Below are 16064 nucleotides of genomic sequence, written 5' to 3'. Positions count from 1 at the left end.
GCTGTCCCGATTCTCAGAAAAATTAAGTTGAGGGGCGAGTTTAAGGGCTGTATCGCCCTCAATATTGAGATTTTCAGAGACCACCCTTGGGAGCAAGGGCTACCCAGAATACTTTGCGTGTTTTCACATAACAAAGATGGCGCCGAAGGCAGCGATACGAGTACGCTACAAATTAAGTATTTTCTTTGTTGATAGAGATATAAAAATTATGAAAACCATTGTATTATCTTAGTTTAGGCCCATATTATGGATTACTGACGTCATTGTTGCGTAACATTTATTTTTATGTCAATAGCCGGCCGGTGCAGACAAGCGATCGTTTGCTATGGTTTACTTTTCAGTAAGCCGTGGTGTGTGGTAACTGTCAGCTGAATATGTCCGTGGTTGTGGTATTTGTATGAGTATCATCTTATAACTAACTGACAACCTAATAACTTGACTGACAAACGGATCGCAATAAATAATCGTGACGTAAATGTGTTCTTCTTCTTCTTTTTTGGAGTTGAAAGACTGGACGCAGCTTTCACCTTATTCTGCCCCCTACAGTCTGAAGACGTATCTGCATTTAAGGGGTGTCCCTGACACAATAACCCTCAACACTTGGGTTTGAGGGCCAGTTAAGATTAAGGGTTGAGCTTGAGGGTTAAAATAGGAATTGGAATTGGCCCTCGTTGTCATTTATTTTTGCTGTGTCAGCAAAGTATGAACGTCAGCATTTTATTGTCATGTATTTTTTCCAGAGTATCGCTGTCGACCTGAAACATCCGAGAGGAGTGAAGATCATTGAGGAGGTACGAATGCATCTTTGTTCTTCACTCTTTTCTTTTCTTGACCCTGACCTTTGACATCTGTGTGTGTGTGTGTCAGCTGGCAGGAGTGTGTGATGTGTTGGTCGAAAACTTCATCCCGGGGAAACTGAGTCGGATGAGTTTAGGATATGAACACCTGAGCAGAGTGAACCCTCACCTCATATACTGCTCTATATCAGGTACACACGCGCTTCACTATGTGCCGCAGTTCTGACTGCGGCCACTAGATGTCATAGGAGTCCACAGTAAAGACTGAGACAAACAGCCTCATAACTCCTCATAATAAAATATGTGAACACTTAAGGCTTTATTTTTTTTTTACATTTCAATATAAAAAAAAGCAGAATCGTCCTTTTTAAGTTTTAAGTTCCACAGTGAAGTAGTATCTGTTCAGATGATGGTCCACATTTCAGTCTCAGACTGAAGTACAAGTAAAAACGACAACATTCTCAATGAGATTCTATAGCAGCAAAAACACACAGATATTAAAGTTATAATGATTAAGATTAAAGCCTTTATTGCTCTACATTTCAATATAAAATAAATATTAATATGCTCAATCATCCTGTGTGTAGGTTATGGACAGACAGGTCCTCAGTGTCAGAGTCCAGGTTATGACTCCATTGCCTCTGCTGTGTCAGGGATGATGCACATCACAGGACCAGAGGTCAGTCATCTTCAGTGTCATGTTGTTGTTGTCAATCATAACAGGCACCTATGTGACATGATCTCACTTCACCTCCCATGATGCACTGCTCCTGTTGGCAGGGCGGCGAGCCGGTACGTCCCGGTGTGGCTATGACGGACCTGGCGACTGGTCTGTACGCACACGGAGCCGTCATGGCTGCTCTGCTGCACAGACACAGGACAGGGGGCGGAGTCCACATCGACTGTAACCTGCTGTCATCACAGGTAACAGAGAGTGTGTGTGTGTGTAGTGATAGTTTTATATGTAATATTAAAACAATTGATCATTTATTGATTCTGATCAAGGGTCACATCTTTGGCTCCTCCCCCCTCTTTTCATGTTTTTAGTGTAATGCACCTTTTCTACTGAGTCACAGCTCAGTGATTCTGAGTTTCATCACTAGGAGGCACACTTCCACCATAAAAGACTCACTGAGACGTTACCCTGAGTTTCTGTTCTCTTACCTCACATCAAGCATTTGAACGCACCGTGACTTTTATCAAGTCATAAAAAAATAGAAATAAAAATGTATTTTTGTGGGCCACACGGTTAGCACTCTTGCCTTTGCAGCATGAAGACCCAGGTTCAAGCTCCGGTTGGAACAAGGGCCTTTCTTCATGGAGTTTGCATGTTCTTCCCGTGTGTGCGTGGGACTTCTCCGGCTTCCTCCCACAGTCCAAGAACATGCAGATTTTGGGATTAGATGAATTTGTCACTCTAAATTGACCTTAGTTGTGAGAGTGAGTGAATGGTTGTTTGTCTCTATATGTGACCCTGAGATGGACTGGCAAACTGTCCAGGATGTACCCCGCCTATCGTCCTCTGTTAGCTGAGATAGGCACAACACCCCCCGCAACCCGCAGGTGGAGGCTTAAGTGGTAGATAATGGCTGGAAGGATTTATTTTTGTTTTTCAGACTCTTCCAGTTTGAACCTGAATGCATCATGATGTGTTTGCTTCCAGAGTTTAGTGTTGCATTTGGGAGGTTAAATTAATTGCTGGTTAATCTCAATGCTGAAGCTGCCTTACTCATTCTGCCCTTACACAGATCCTTAAGCACAGCACAGGTCCTCACAGGTTCTTAAACACATTACAGGTCCCTAATGGTTCTTAAACACATCACAGGTCCTCACAGGTTCTTAAAAACACCACAGGTACTTAAACATATCACAGGTCCTCACAGGTTCTTAAAAACCCCACAGGAACTTAAACACATCACAGGTCCTCACAGGTTCTTAAAAACACCACAGGTACTTAAACATATCACAGGTCCTCACAGGTTCTTAAACGCATCACAGGTATGGGCTGAAATATGTGCCACCAGAAACTGAATTTGAATCATTTATATTTGAATTTAAATAGCTAAACTTGAATAATTGCATAAAAAATTAAAATTCAGTTCTCAAAATTCAATTTCAAATTTACTGTGACAGACATCCTGGTACTAGTTAAGGAAGCGCAATTGAGCGCAGATACACAGGTCTCCTCTTCGGCCAATTTGCACATACATTTTTGAGCACATAACATTGTGCACACTAATAAATCAAAGTACGAGACTGTACCTTTTGCTGTCGCGCACTGTACCTTTCTCAGTGTGTACAGGTACATTTTTGTCACTAAGGGTGCAGAAACGTTTCTTTAGAGGTACAAACAAGCAGGTGCACATTTTAAAGGTACAGTGCTTGTATCCTGATAGGGTACAACTGGAGCGACAAAGCATTTGTACCTTTTTAGGTATGGTCTCGTACTTTGATTTATTAATGTGTGGTCATTTGTTGCAACCATGGTCCTCACAGTTCCTTAAACATACTGCAGGTCCTCTAGGGCTGTCAATGAATATTCTATATTTGAACATATATTCAAATATATATATTCAAAGAAAATTAATATTTGAATGTGGAAAAACTCAAAACACTGCATAACGAGTACTGACTGAATAGTTATTGCATGAATACGGTTCAGCAGCTTCATGCACTGCACTGGTTTGATTATTTACAGTTTCATGTCGAGGAAAAGTTGTTCCATGTTTACCACGGCACAGCTCGGAGCGTTCTATATCGGTTTCTATATATTGTAAGCGTTTCATTAATGATAATATATTTGTTTCACTCACTGAATGAAGCCTGTCATATTTGGGACAAGAGTAGGGACCTCAAATTGCTTGCACAAAACTCTCGATCAGCACTCGGCATTTGTTTTTAAACCAGTATGCAGAGAGAGAGAGAGAGAGAGGTCTATGGTCCTGGCCATTACTTCATTTACTTATTTTGTAGGTAATATGTTGTGAAATGGGTTTAAACTTAAATGAACTACCTATACAAGTAGTTATGTCTTGCTGTATTAGTTTGTCCTGTTATTGACATAATGCTGTCATTGCCTGGCAGTCTCACTGATTGAAAGCCCCCAGATGCGCGCATCATTGATATCATGCGCAAATAGAGATTCGAAGATGTTCAGATAAATGTGTTTTTTTTAAGAGGGAATATTCAAATGTTATTTTTGAGCAATTTTGACAGCCCTATGGTCCTCACAGGTCTTTAAACACACCACAGGTCCTTAAACACTCTGTAGGTCCGCACATCGTCTTTAAACACAGGTCACAGGTCTTGTCACTCAGAGTGAGCGTGAGAGAAAGAGATTGGATGTTGAAGTCACCAAGAAGAACAAGTGGAGGGCCATTGTCTGGAATGTTTGAGAGGAGGACATCTAGTTCTTACAAGAAATCACACAATGGGTCTGGTGGACAGTAGATAACAACAATGGTTACTTTCACTGGATGTGTTACAGTTACTGCGTGAAATTCAAACGACTGTGAAGGAAAATGTGGCAGAAAGAGTGGTCGCTGGAGAGAGCCGCAGGGGTGGATGTGTTGGACGGTTTAATCAATGGGCCAAATACAATTCCTATCTTAACCCTCAATCTTAACCCTCAAGCTCAACCCTTAATCTTAACTGGCCCTCAAAACCAAGTGGTGAGGGTTATTTTGTCACTTAGAAATGGGACACCGCTTTAATGCAGATACGTCTTCAGACTGCGGGGGGCAGAATAATGCGAAAGCTGTGTGCAGTCTGTCAACTCCAAAAAAGAAGAAGAAGATCACATTTACGTCACAATTTTCTATTACGATCCGTTTGTCAGTCAAGTTATTCGGTTGTCAGTTAGTTTTTTTTTTTTTTTTTTTTTTTTAACCTGTCCTGCCCAGTACCTGGGACATGTAGTATGGTTGACTACGTGCCCTGTGGTGTTAAGCAGATTTGCTGTGCGCAGGGCAAGTCTCTGATACTTGGCCTGCAGTGTTTTTATTCTTATTTATTTGTTTTATGATCGTGGTAACCGGACCGGACAGGGGACGGGGAGTGGACAGACGGGGGAAGGGAAAAGGGGGGGGGGTGGAGGAAGAGAGAGAGAGAGAGATGCAAGAGATGCGCAGACAACATTAACAGTGACAGTGTAGTACAGTGCAGACAGAACATACTTCACAGAACATAAACAAAAATAAACAATTCAGGTTATACAAAACAGACAGAACATACTTCACAGATCATACGCAACACTAAACAATTAAGGTTATACAAAACAGACAGAACATACTTCACAGAACATACGCAACACTAAACAATTAAGGTTATACAAAACAGACAGAACATACTTCACAGAACATACGCAGTACTAAACAAGTAAGGTAATACAAAGCAGAACATACTTCACAGAACAAAGCATAAACAACACTAAACAATTAAGGTACTACAAAATAGACAGAACCTGCTTCACAAGACAGAACATGAACGACAACAAATGAATACTGAACATACTTCACAGAACATAACATTCATTTGTATAACAGGTATGGTTTCTAGTAATCTTTAACGACCATATCAAGAGAGGTTATCCAGGTTTGCAACAGCTATATCAGTTCAGTTTCATCTTATAGTGTAGTGGGGTGCGTGTGTGTGTGTGAGAAAGCATAAGCGCGCACGTGTGTAAATGTGCAGGTGTTCATTAGATGTGGTTGGAATCTGAGTGGGGGACCGAGCCATTGTCCGACCAACCCCCAGCAGCGAGCCAGTAAGGACCCCGCGGCCATTCTGGGGGCGGTGGCTGCGTCCACCCCACAGGAGACCAGCCGGAGGGGTGCGGGGCGGAAGTCCCCCCACGCAGGGTCAGCCCCCGAGGGCAGACGGCGGCAAAGCTACGGACAGAGGCCCAGCCACCCCACACCCAGGTAGATTGAAGAGGTCCAGGCCTCCCGCACCCAGAGCCCACTAGTGTCCCGGGGCGGGGCCGGCCCACCACCGACGGGGGCAGAGCCCCCCCAAGCCGCCCACCGGGAAAGCGGGGCAGAGCCCGCCACAACCACCCCCACCACACACCAGAGACCGACCGCACGTCCCCCATCCCCAGGAGGGGCAGGTAGAGGCTCACACAGGACCCCAAGCCAGGGGATCCCCAAAGACGGAAGACGGGAAGGCCCCCAGGTGCAGCGGGGGTATCGCAGTGCACACCACCCCACTCCCCGGCGCGCAGGCCCTAAGGGGAAACCACCCCCCTCCCGCCAGGGGCCAACCCCATACCACGGGACCCCGCGGGCCACAGCGTGCAGCGACCCAGAGCCCCCTACCCCCACCCACGGTGCGAAGATAGTCCAGGCCCAAGCCCACATCCCACCACCCCCCAGCCCCCAAGGGCCCCCCACGCCAAGGCGGCGACCACCCCACAACTCCGCCCCCCCCCCCCCCCCCCCCGATCCCCACAGGACAGACCCACAGCCACCAGGGGACAGCAGACACAGGGCCACCAAACCCCACAGACCACCAGACGGCCCCCCGCACCTCCGGCCACCGACTCACAGCATAGCAGACTGACTGGCCAAGGCACCGTCACCCACCTGCTCTAAGAGATATAGTCAATTAGTGGGGCCCAGGTTAAGTCAAAGTCAGCCGATTGGTTTTTTATAGAGGCAGACATTCTCTCCATGGAGATGTGATCTGATGTTAGATTTCTGATTTGGTCTAAGCTTAAATGTTTCTTATTTATCCAATTCAGGAGGATAGTTTTTTTGGCGATGCTTAGGCTAGTGACTAGTATGTGTGGTTTATTCGTGTCTATATGTATCTGATTTAAATCACCCAATATGCATAGTGCTGGGGAAGGTGGTATGGTGCAACCAAAACATGCTGAGAGGTCCTCACATACCCTACACCAGAAGTTATACACAGGTGTGCATAGCCATATTATAGCATGCATGTAGCTGTCTACTGTGTTCTCATTGCAGTTTGTACAGGTATTTGATTGTGAGAACCCCATTCTGAACATCCTTTGTCCTGTGTAGTGTATTCTGTGTAGTATTTTGTATTGTATTAGTTGTAGGCCTGGATTTTTTATCATTTTGAATGTATTAGAGGATATTTGTAGCCAGAAATTTTCGTCTGGGCTGATAGATAGGTCTGCCTCCCATTTAGTGGTTGGTAGAGAAATTGTGCTATCGTTTTCTGTTAATAGTGTATATATTTTAGACATAATTTTAGGTTGTCAGTTAGTTATAAGATGATACTCATACAAATACCACAACCACGGACATATTCAGCTGACATTACTACTGAAAACTGTTAGCTGTTATACACCACGGCTTATTGAAAAGTAAACTACAGCAAACGATCGCTTGTCCGCACCGGCCGACAAAAGATCGTAAAATAAAAATAAATGTTACGCAACAATGACGTCAGTAATCCATAATATGGGCCTAAACTAGGATAATACAATGGTTTTCATAATTTTTATATCTCTATTAACAAAGAAAATACTTAATTTGTAGCGTACTCGTTTCGCTGCTTTTGGCGCCATCTTTGTTATGTCAAAACACGCAATGCATTCTGGGTAGCCCTTGCTCCCAAGGGTGGTCTCTGAAAATCTCAATATTGAGGGCGATACAGCCCTTAAACTTGCCCCTCAACTTATTTTTTTCAGAGAATCGGGACAGCACTTGCACTAGAGGGAGCACGCATTTTTGAGATTGAGGGTTAAGATTGAGGGTTAAGCAAGGAATTGGAATTCACTCCAAGTCTCAATGAGAGCAGGAAAGTCCAGGCATTGTTTGGTAGCAAAACCAGAGATGAACTCAGTCTTGCTGGTAGCTGACTGGCAGTTCCACAGGCCCCCTGTGACAAGGTGTTGGATGTGTGTGGAGCGGGTGGGATAGATAAGTGAGGATTGATTACAGTGGTGCTGTGAGTGAATGTGAGGTTTGTAATATCTACGAGAAGAGACATGAACAGGAATGGGATTAAGGCTCATATGTAAAAGATAGGAACAATTGCAGAAAGGTACTTAGCCTCATTATTGTTAGACTTCTGCGTAGACTCCAATGTAAATGTCAGTCTTCGTCTGTCAAGGCTGCCACTGAAGCTGTCACTTCAAACTGACTGCTGCTTTTTAAAACACCAGAGTAGAAGCTGATTGGTTACAGCTGTGTTGGCCATAAATGAAGGATTTTTTTCTCTCGCCTAAAAAATATATTGCATTTTAAAGCAAATATCACCTTTAAAATATGCAGCAGGAGCTTAAAAACACATGGAGGTCATGGAAATGAGCTGTGCAAAGTCTGATGCTGCTGAAGTGAAGCAGAGTAAACACAGAGGTTTTAGTAAAGAGTAAAGAGAGTCTAGGTGTTCTCTTGTTTGGCACAGTTTGGCACCATCTGTGCCATTTGAGATTTCTTAGGTACCAAGAAATCTCAAATGGCACATTAAAACCCATTTCATTTTATTTAGATGTCACTATTGGTCTAAAAAGAACTTGTTTTGGAAAAAAAAAGTATGAAAACTGGCTGTAAATGGATGCTCCCTGTGCGGTGCGTAATAACAACTCTGTGACTCTGCAACGTCTTCAGTTATGCAGCGCCATAGCTCTGGCTTACCTTGGTCAATGTCGGTGATTGACAGCTCGTTATAAACCTCTAAGTCCAAAGAACCAGGCTCTGGTCTCCAAATGCATGTGAATCACTTCATTAGCGAGTCAAAAGGACATAAATATGTATGATGCATTTGTGCGGACATTCACCCTTCTCTAATCAGTACCGGGGGCAACCGTGAAGAAGAGGAGAAACACACCGCAGGTCCTCACAGGTCCTGAAACACATCGCAGATCCTCACAGGTCCTGAAACACACCGTAGGTCCTCACAGGTCCTGAAACACACCGCAGGTCCTCACAGGTCCTTAACACACCGCAGGTCCTCACAGGTCCTTAAACACACTGCAGGTCCTCACCGGTCCTTTAACACACCACAGGTCCTCACAGGTCCTGAAACACACCGCAGATCCTCACAGGTCTTTAAACACATCGCAGGTCCTCAGCGGTTGATTTATGATCACTTCTAAACCTAGTGATCAACATTAAACAAATGTGAGTGTTTGTTTTATTAAAAAATGTCTCAGTGTGAACATGAACGAGGTCACATGTCGCTTTGGACTCTCAAGTATTCCATACGCAGAGGTGTGTTTGATTTGTTGACCTGGACACGCTGTCTGTGAGTTGTTGTTTTAAACAGTGTTTTATGTTTTCTGTCCTGGTCGTTTGTCTCGTCTGTCTCTGCAGAGCATGGATGTATTATATGAACTGGATAGAGCACCGCCAATTTGCTTCTGTTCATTCCTATGAAGCTGCTCACCCAGCACATATGCCAAAAAAGTTTTTGACTTCCTCGTTTATTTCCGGGTTATGGGGCCCATAGAGCATGCGCAGTAGTGTCACTACCATAATGCCTCTCGGCTATGTGAACGAGCCGTCTGCGTTATTGACTTGCTCGGCCCGTAAATGCGAACACAACAGCGAAAGGCATGATGGGAGTATGCTAACTGACAACTAAAACTTCGGCTTTAAACCATGGATTTGTAAATAAATGCAAAGCCAATGATAGTGAAGTGAGTATAGTAAGCTGAAAAGTACAATGACGGAGTTAAAGATTAAAACGATCAATAAAAATGATTTATTTGGGTTAGGACCGTGGCTATTACTTTATATGTGTTACAGGAATCATGTTGTTTTTGCCTGATTTCCCTTAACAATAACAATGTGTTAAAAGTAATTTTATAAATCCCGATTCTTTCACTCAACATGTTTAGATTCAACTCTAATTCGCGTGTTCGTCACATTTAACAGTAACTTCATGAACCGATAGTGACGATAAGACAAACGGCCTCCCCGGGAATCAGTGGTGAAGTGACCGCAGGTCTCAGTGCATCACACCGTCACAGCTCCACAGTCCACACCGTCATCAGTGTCACGATGACCGGGACTGAACACAGTGATAAAGTGCAGCATGTCAGTCTCCTCTCCTCAATGAATCCACACAGCAGCTCGTTAATACATCGATAATACGTTTGAAAATAAATGTTAATAAGCGACGAATATACAACTAAAACCTGCTTTATCACAATATTTTTAAAAATGTAAATGAAACCCCCTCATTGTCTTCATTTATTCACATTTCTCATAACGTTTCCATATCGTACAGTTCACTGACAGCAGCGCCGTTCCCGAGACGCCACATGACCGCGCTTGGCTGTGCTCTTGGCTGTGCTCGTACACAGCTGTAACGTTACTCTGAGAAATAAGATTGTCTGGGCTTTTTATGGCCTTTAGGAATGTTTTTCAAACATGAAACTCCATGAATTAAAAATGTAGACTATAAAGATCTATAAAAGCCTGTGTCCATGTCTCGAGGTGTCCTGTGGACAGTTTTACGTGTCTCTTTTACTCTTGCAGTCAATGGGAAAATTGCTTTTTGGGCCCCATGGGATTTTTTGTTGCAGTACCCACAGTGGCCACAATGTAAAAATTGTCTTCAAGGCAGAGAGGGCGGTGCTCTATCCAGTTCATATAATACATCCATGCTGCAGAGACATTTACCTCCTCCTCCTCCTTCTCTTCCTCCGCCTGACAGTGTCACCTGACAAACGACTAAAACTACTTCCTGTCTTTTCTTCTTTTCACCTGCTGCTCAGAGATTGATTGATTGCCTCTCTCTCTCTCAGGTTTCCTGTCTTAGCCACATCGCCGCTAACTTCCTGAACACAGGGAAGGAGGCCAGACGTTGGGGGACGGCCCATGAGAGCATCGTACCTTACCAGGTAAATCTGTCAATCATCACAACTCACACACACACACAGTCTCTCACCCACACACACACTACACAGCAATATATTTTTCATGATAACACTGTTACTGCCAAAAAATATTATTATTATATTATAAGCTCATTGAAGCTGTTTTCATCAGACCAACTAGATCTCTAAACAGAGAGGCAAAGTTTTATTTTTTTAATGTTCTTCCACATGAGACAACCACATAAGTGATGATGATTGGCTGAGGTAGAGTAAAATCTCATTGTAAGCCAATCAGAGGCAGAGTTGGCCAGGTGGTGTTGACACACAAACCAAAGCAAGCATAGTCACACACACATCGACACAAGTGAGTAAAAGATCAGGAATGGCGAGTCCTGTGTTTCCTAAAGAATCCATCTTGAACTGGAAGTATAGCCATTACTTTTCCGTAAATGAAATTACAGGAAATAATTTATTAATGCTGTCAAAAGATTTAAATATTTAATTGCGATTAATCGCATTAATGTCATAAACTCATGATTAATTGCAATGAATCGCACATTATTTATTCTTAAACGTCCCTTGATTTCTTTTTGTACCATTCCTCATTTGAATACTCTTATCAACATAGTAGTTGAAAAGAGTGTTTTATTGAAAACAACATTGGGATATACTGTAGTGTAGGGCTGAACAATTAATCAAAATTATCGAAATCGCAATACAGCTTACTACAATTTAAAAATGCAGGAGACACAACTATTTGTTCAAGCTAAAATGTCTGTCAAAATACCATTTTAGATGAATTATTATTACACATCTTATTCTACAGACTGAACCAGCCTGTCAGACACAAACTAATCTCAGGGCGCTTTCACACCTTCGATTTTTTTCGATTGCCACGGTCTGCACCAGTAAGAAAAATGTGACAATGTAGCAAACATGGGTACGGTTTGCTTTCACATACAGTGGTATGCAAAAGTTTGGGCACCCCTGTAAATTTTCATGATTTTCCTTTATAAATCATTGGTCATTGAATAAGAAATTTCAGTTGAATATATCATATAGGAGACAAACACAGTGATATTTGAGAAGTGAAATAAAGTTTATATGATTTACAGAAAGTGTGCAAGAATTATTAAAACAAAATTAGGCATGTGCATAAGTTTAGGCACCACAAAAGAAAAACTATTGTGCATCCAGAAAGAACAGCCTCTAAATACTTCCTATAGCTTCCAATTAGTGTCTAGATTCTGGTGGAAGGTATTTTGGAACATTCTTCTTTACAAAACATCTCCAGTTCAGTCAGGTTTGATGGTTTCCGAGCCTGGACAGCCCGCTTTAAATCACACCACAAATTTTTAATAATAAAATTCAGGTCTGGGGACTGAGATGGCCATTCCAGAACATTGTATTTGTTCCTCTGCATGAATGCCCTGGCACAACTTCAGCTTTGTCACTGATTCCTGGACATTTTCTCCAGAATCTGCTGATATTGAATGGAATCCATGCGACCCTCAACTTTAACAAGATTCCCAGTCCCTGCACTGGCCACACAGCCCCACAGCATGATGGAACCACCACCAAATTTTACTGTAGTAGCAAGTGTTTTTCTTGGAATGCTGTGTTCTTTTTCCACCATGCATAACGGCCCTTGTTTTGCCCAAATAACTATATTTTAGTTTCATCAGTCCACAGCACCTTATTTCAAAATGAAGCTGGCTTGTCCAAATGTGCTTTAGCATACCTCAAGTGACTCTCTTTGTCGCAGGTGCAGAGAAAAGGCTTTTTCTGCATTACTCTTCCATACAGCATCTCCTTGTGTAAAGTGCGCTGAATAGTTGAACGATGCACAGTGACACCATCTGCAGCAAGATGATGTTGTAGGTCTTTGGAGCTGGTCTGTGGGTTGACTGTGACTGTTCTCACCATCCTCTGAGATTTTTCTTGGTGTGCCACTTTGGGCCTTAACTAGAACTGTGCCTGTGCTTCCGATTCCTCACAATGTTCCTCACAGTTGAAACTGAGAGCTTAAATCTCTGAGAAAGCTTTCTGTATCCTTTCCCTAAACCATGATGTTGAACAATCATTGTTTTCAAGTCATTAGAGAGTTGTTTTGAGGCTCACATGTTGCCACTCTTCAGAGAAGATGCAAAGAGGAGAAACACTTACAATTGGCCTCCTTAAATACTCTTTCCCATGATTGGATTCACCTGTGTATGGAGGTCAAGGGTCACTGAGGTTACCAAACCAATTTTAAGTTCCAGTAATTAGTGCTAAAGGTATTGAAATCAATAAAATATGACAAGGGTGCCTAAATTAATGCACATGCCTAATTTTTTTAAAAATAATTCTTGCACTTTATTTCACTTCTCAAATATCACTGTGTTTGTCTCATATATGATATATTTAACTGAAATGTCTTATCTAAACAACCAATGATTTATAAAGGAAAATCATGAAAATTTACAGGGGTGCCAAAACTTTTGCATACCACTTTATGCATAGTTCTGAACGAACCAAAATACACCGCAAAGACCATCGGCACCGGAACCAGACGATCCCCCAATTTCCACCGGGCGCGTCACCACCAAGGAATGTAAGCGCTGCAGTCACCGGAGCTGATTGCTGGCTCGCTGAATATGGCTGGCTCGCAAGTCAACCACCCCTTCAGGCAGGTCTCGGTTGATTTGGTGCGCACCAAAATACGAAGTTTACATTCAAACCTACGTTAAGGCTGTCGGTGTGTAATCACCCCTAGACTCTTCTATGTTACAGGTTAAGCCTGGTGTGTCTGACTTGTGTGTATGTGAGGAGCTGTTTATGTGTGTGTGTGCTGTAGGAGGTATGAGACGTTAGTGAGTCGCAGGTGAATGTCTCTGTCACCCTTCGTATTTTGAGTTATTCCTCTTATTGTAAGAGTCACACAGTAATAACAGAGGATGTGTATCACCACGCAGTGCTGTGAATAAGGTGCCGTTCTTCAACGCAGACAAAGTCCCATGGTTTAATATATTGTTGCTGTCACAAGCTAATCCGAGCTAAAGGAGCTGGCTGTCTTCGGAGGTCTCCTTAGATACGGAGAGCCTGCTTGGAGACGGAGAAACGCACATCGCTCGCCATCCACTCATAACGTAACGTTAGCCTACTACTCTTTGGCTGGCTCGCTAGCCCAAACAAGCAAGTGCAGCATGTGTGTACATGTGTGTGCTCTTGTTTCCGGTCTAGCTATATCCGGTGTGGTGTTGTAGTTGTTCTAACGTTACTAGTTATGAAAAAAGTTTGCTCGGCCAAAAAAGAACGTTAATCCTGTGATAAAAATAAAGAAAATCAGGCTGTTAAAATAGGTTTGGTTTACACCGTTAATAACACGTTAAACTGACAGTAAATAATACAAAATAATTAATAAACATTATGCCATGGACAGAAGTGCTTATCCACGTCAGTGTCAAGCAATTCTGACCTAATGAAACATCTTTGAATGTCACACGCTTCCACTAATTGAGTGGCCATTGACACTGAAGGAGATGATGATGTTCGACTCCCTTTGTCCCACTGTAACATTAAAATAGTTTAGATTTTTGTACACTGTTTCTGTTGTAGTTTATAGTATTAAATGTCCATTTCATTATAATATTCAGATTTATCATAAATAATTGAACATGCACATGAATTTTAAGTTAAAGCGGACCTAGAGTGGTCCTATCGCACATATATGTGAGTAATAGAGGTCTACTTACATACATTAACTTGTTTTTATGGTCAAAAACCTCCTATTTGCCGCAAATGAGCCAATAGACATCTCTCCTCACTGAAGCTCTCCTCATCCGGGGTATTGCAGACTGAAATGTGTGCCCGGACCAGGAGGATCCGCTGTTCAGGAGAAACGCTGTTTACGTAACCGGACGTGTTTTTTCAGAGATCTTGCTGAGCCCAAGATTACAATACAACACAGCGTTCTCAGCAGTGGCTGAACTGTTTGTTTCGAACCTCTAGGGCTTCATAAACGAGATAATGGCGCAGATACACAACAAAAAAACAGCGTTAATTGGAACTTCCGGTCCACTTTAAGTTCTGTTAAAGAGGGGGTGGAGGTGAGGTCCAATATCTTTAAGCATTTAAAAATGTACTTGTACATAATAAAATAGTTACTTTCGCTAGTAACTAGTTACTTTTATAATTTGTATCTCAGTTGGTTTGTTCGTGTAGGGCTACACAGGCAATTGGGTCATCATCCAAGAAGTGGTATCGTAATCCAGTTCACTCCATGTGGTGATTTGAAGATTGGGCATTCATCGATGATGTGTTCGACAGTCTGTGGTTGTCCGCATTCACAGAGATCAGTGTCTGACACTCATATGCAGATAGATTTGGGTCTTTGCTACTCCAGAGTGAAGTTTGTTGAGGTTGACCCAGGCATTCCGTGGCAGGTCACACCCAGGCGGGTTGAAGGAGGGTGTATGAACTTGCTCAACGTGGATGTTGACTTGGACCATTGCTTGTCCCAGCAGTCAATGATCCATCCAGGGTGGGGTGGGCTCGTGGTAAGGAGTCTCCCAGCTTCGGTGGAGAAGTGCTTTTCAGTCTCTGGTGGCCATATTCGGCAGGCGGGGGAATCAGGCTTGTTGGCTCATCTGTGCTCTTGCAGGCAAGCTTCAAGGTTAGGAAATTACAATGGAGCTCTGGAGGTGGGATGCCAGACAGTATGGGGAGGAACTCGACATGGGTTGATGGTAAGGCACCACTGATTAGCCTCATGGCGGTGTTCAGCACCACATCAATAGAGGCTGTATGGCTGTTGTGACTCCATGCAGGGGTGGCATACTGAGCTGTGGAGTATGCAAGGGCAAGGGTAGAGGTGCTCAGGGAGGGTGGTAAAGTTTGCACCCCACCCAGTGCCAGCCAGTCTCTTCAGGAGGTTTACACGGGCAGTGGTTTTGGCAGCGACTTGTTGGATGTGTGGCTTGAAGGTGAGGCTATGGTCAAGTGTGACATCAAACGTATTTGGGGTTAGGGTCATGCCTGACGTTGGTGCCATCGAGTGCAATGTTCAGCTTGGTATTGGCACATCGATTGGCCAGATGGAACACTGAGCGTACTGTTTTGGGCAGGCTTAGCTTGAGGTGCCATTTGTGGAAGTATCTGCTCAATAGTGAGAGGTCTTTCTCAAGGGCCTTCTCAACCACGCTAAAAGCTTAGTCACCAAATCCAATGGCCTTAGTCGTTGGCATAAGTATATTGCGAGCACTCTCCAACAGGCATGTCTTTGGTGTAGATGTTAAAAAGTATTGGAGCAAGGACAGAGCCTCGGGGGAGCCCCTTCCTCAGTCTCCTTCTCTTACTGCGTTGACCCTTTGAGGTCTCCAGTACAAAGGTACAGTCCTGTAAAAGTAGCATGATAAACTTCACATGCTTGTGTTGTGATTCAACTTAGGTAATTGGTGGGAAAATATTAACACAAATGATTAATT

General features: G+C 43.2%; 1 protein-coding gene across 2 annotated transcripts in view; it reads left to right on the top strand.

Moving 5' to 3' along the window:
• Nucleotides 1-16064, top strand: part of sugct (succinyl-CoA:glutarate-CoA transferase) — a 39948-nt gene that overhangs the window by 1429 nt on the left and 22455 nt on the right. For both annotated transcript variants that reach the window (XM_083902068.1, XM_083902067.1), the window contains exons 5-9: nucleotides 741-791; nucleotides 868-988; nucleotides 1385-1476; nucleotides 1578-1721; nucleotides 10528-10623. In XM_083902068.1, coding sequence (XP_083758194.1) covers nucleotides 741-791; nucleotides 868-988; nucleotides 1385-1476; nucleotides 1578-1721; nucleotides 10528-10623 — 504 coding nt within the window. The remainder of the gene's footprint in view (nucleotides 1-740; nucleotides 792-867; nucleotides 989-1384; nucleotides 1477-1577; nucleotides 1722-10527; nucleotides 10624-16064) is intronic.

This window comes from Microchirus variegatus, assembly GCF_963457635.1.
Source record: "Microchirus variegatus genome assembly, chromosome: 15".
In the NCBI taxonomy this organism is placed as follows: domain Eukaryota; kingdom Metazoa; phylum Chordata; class Actinopteri; order Pleuronectiformes; family Soleidae; genus Microchirus; species Microchirus variegatus.
This window is presented reverse-complemented; position numbering and strand designations above follow the sequence as displayed.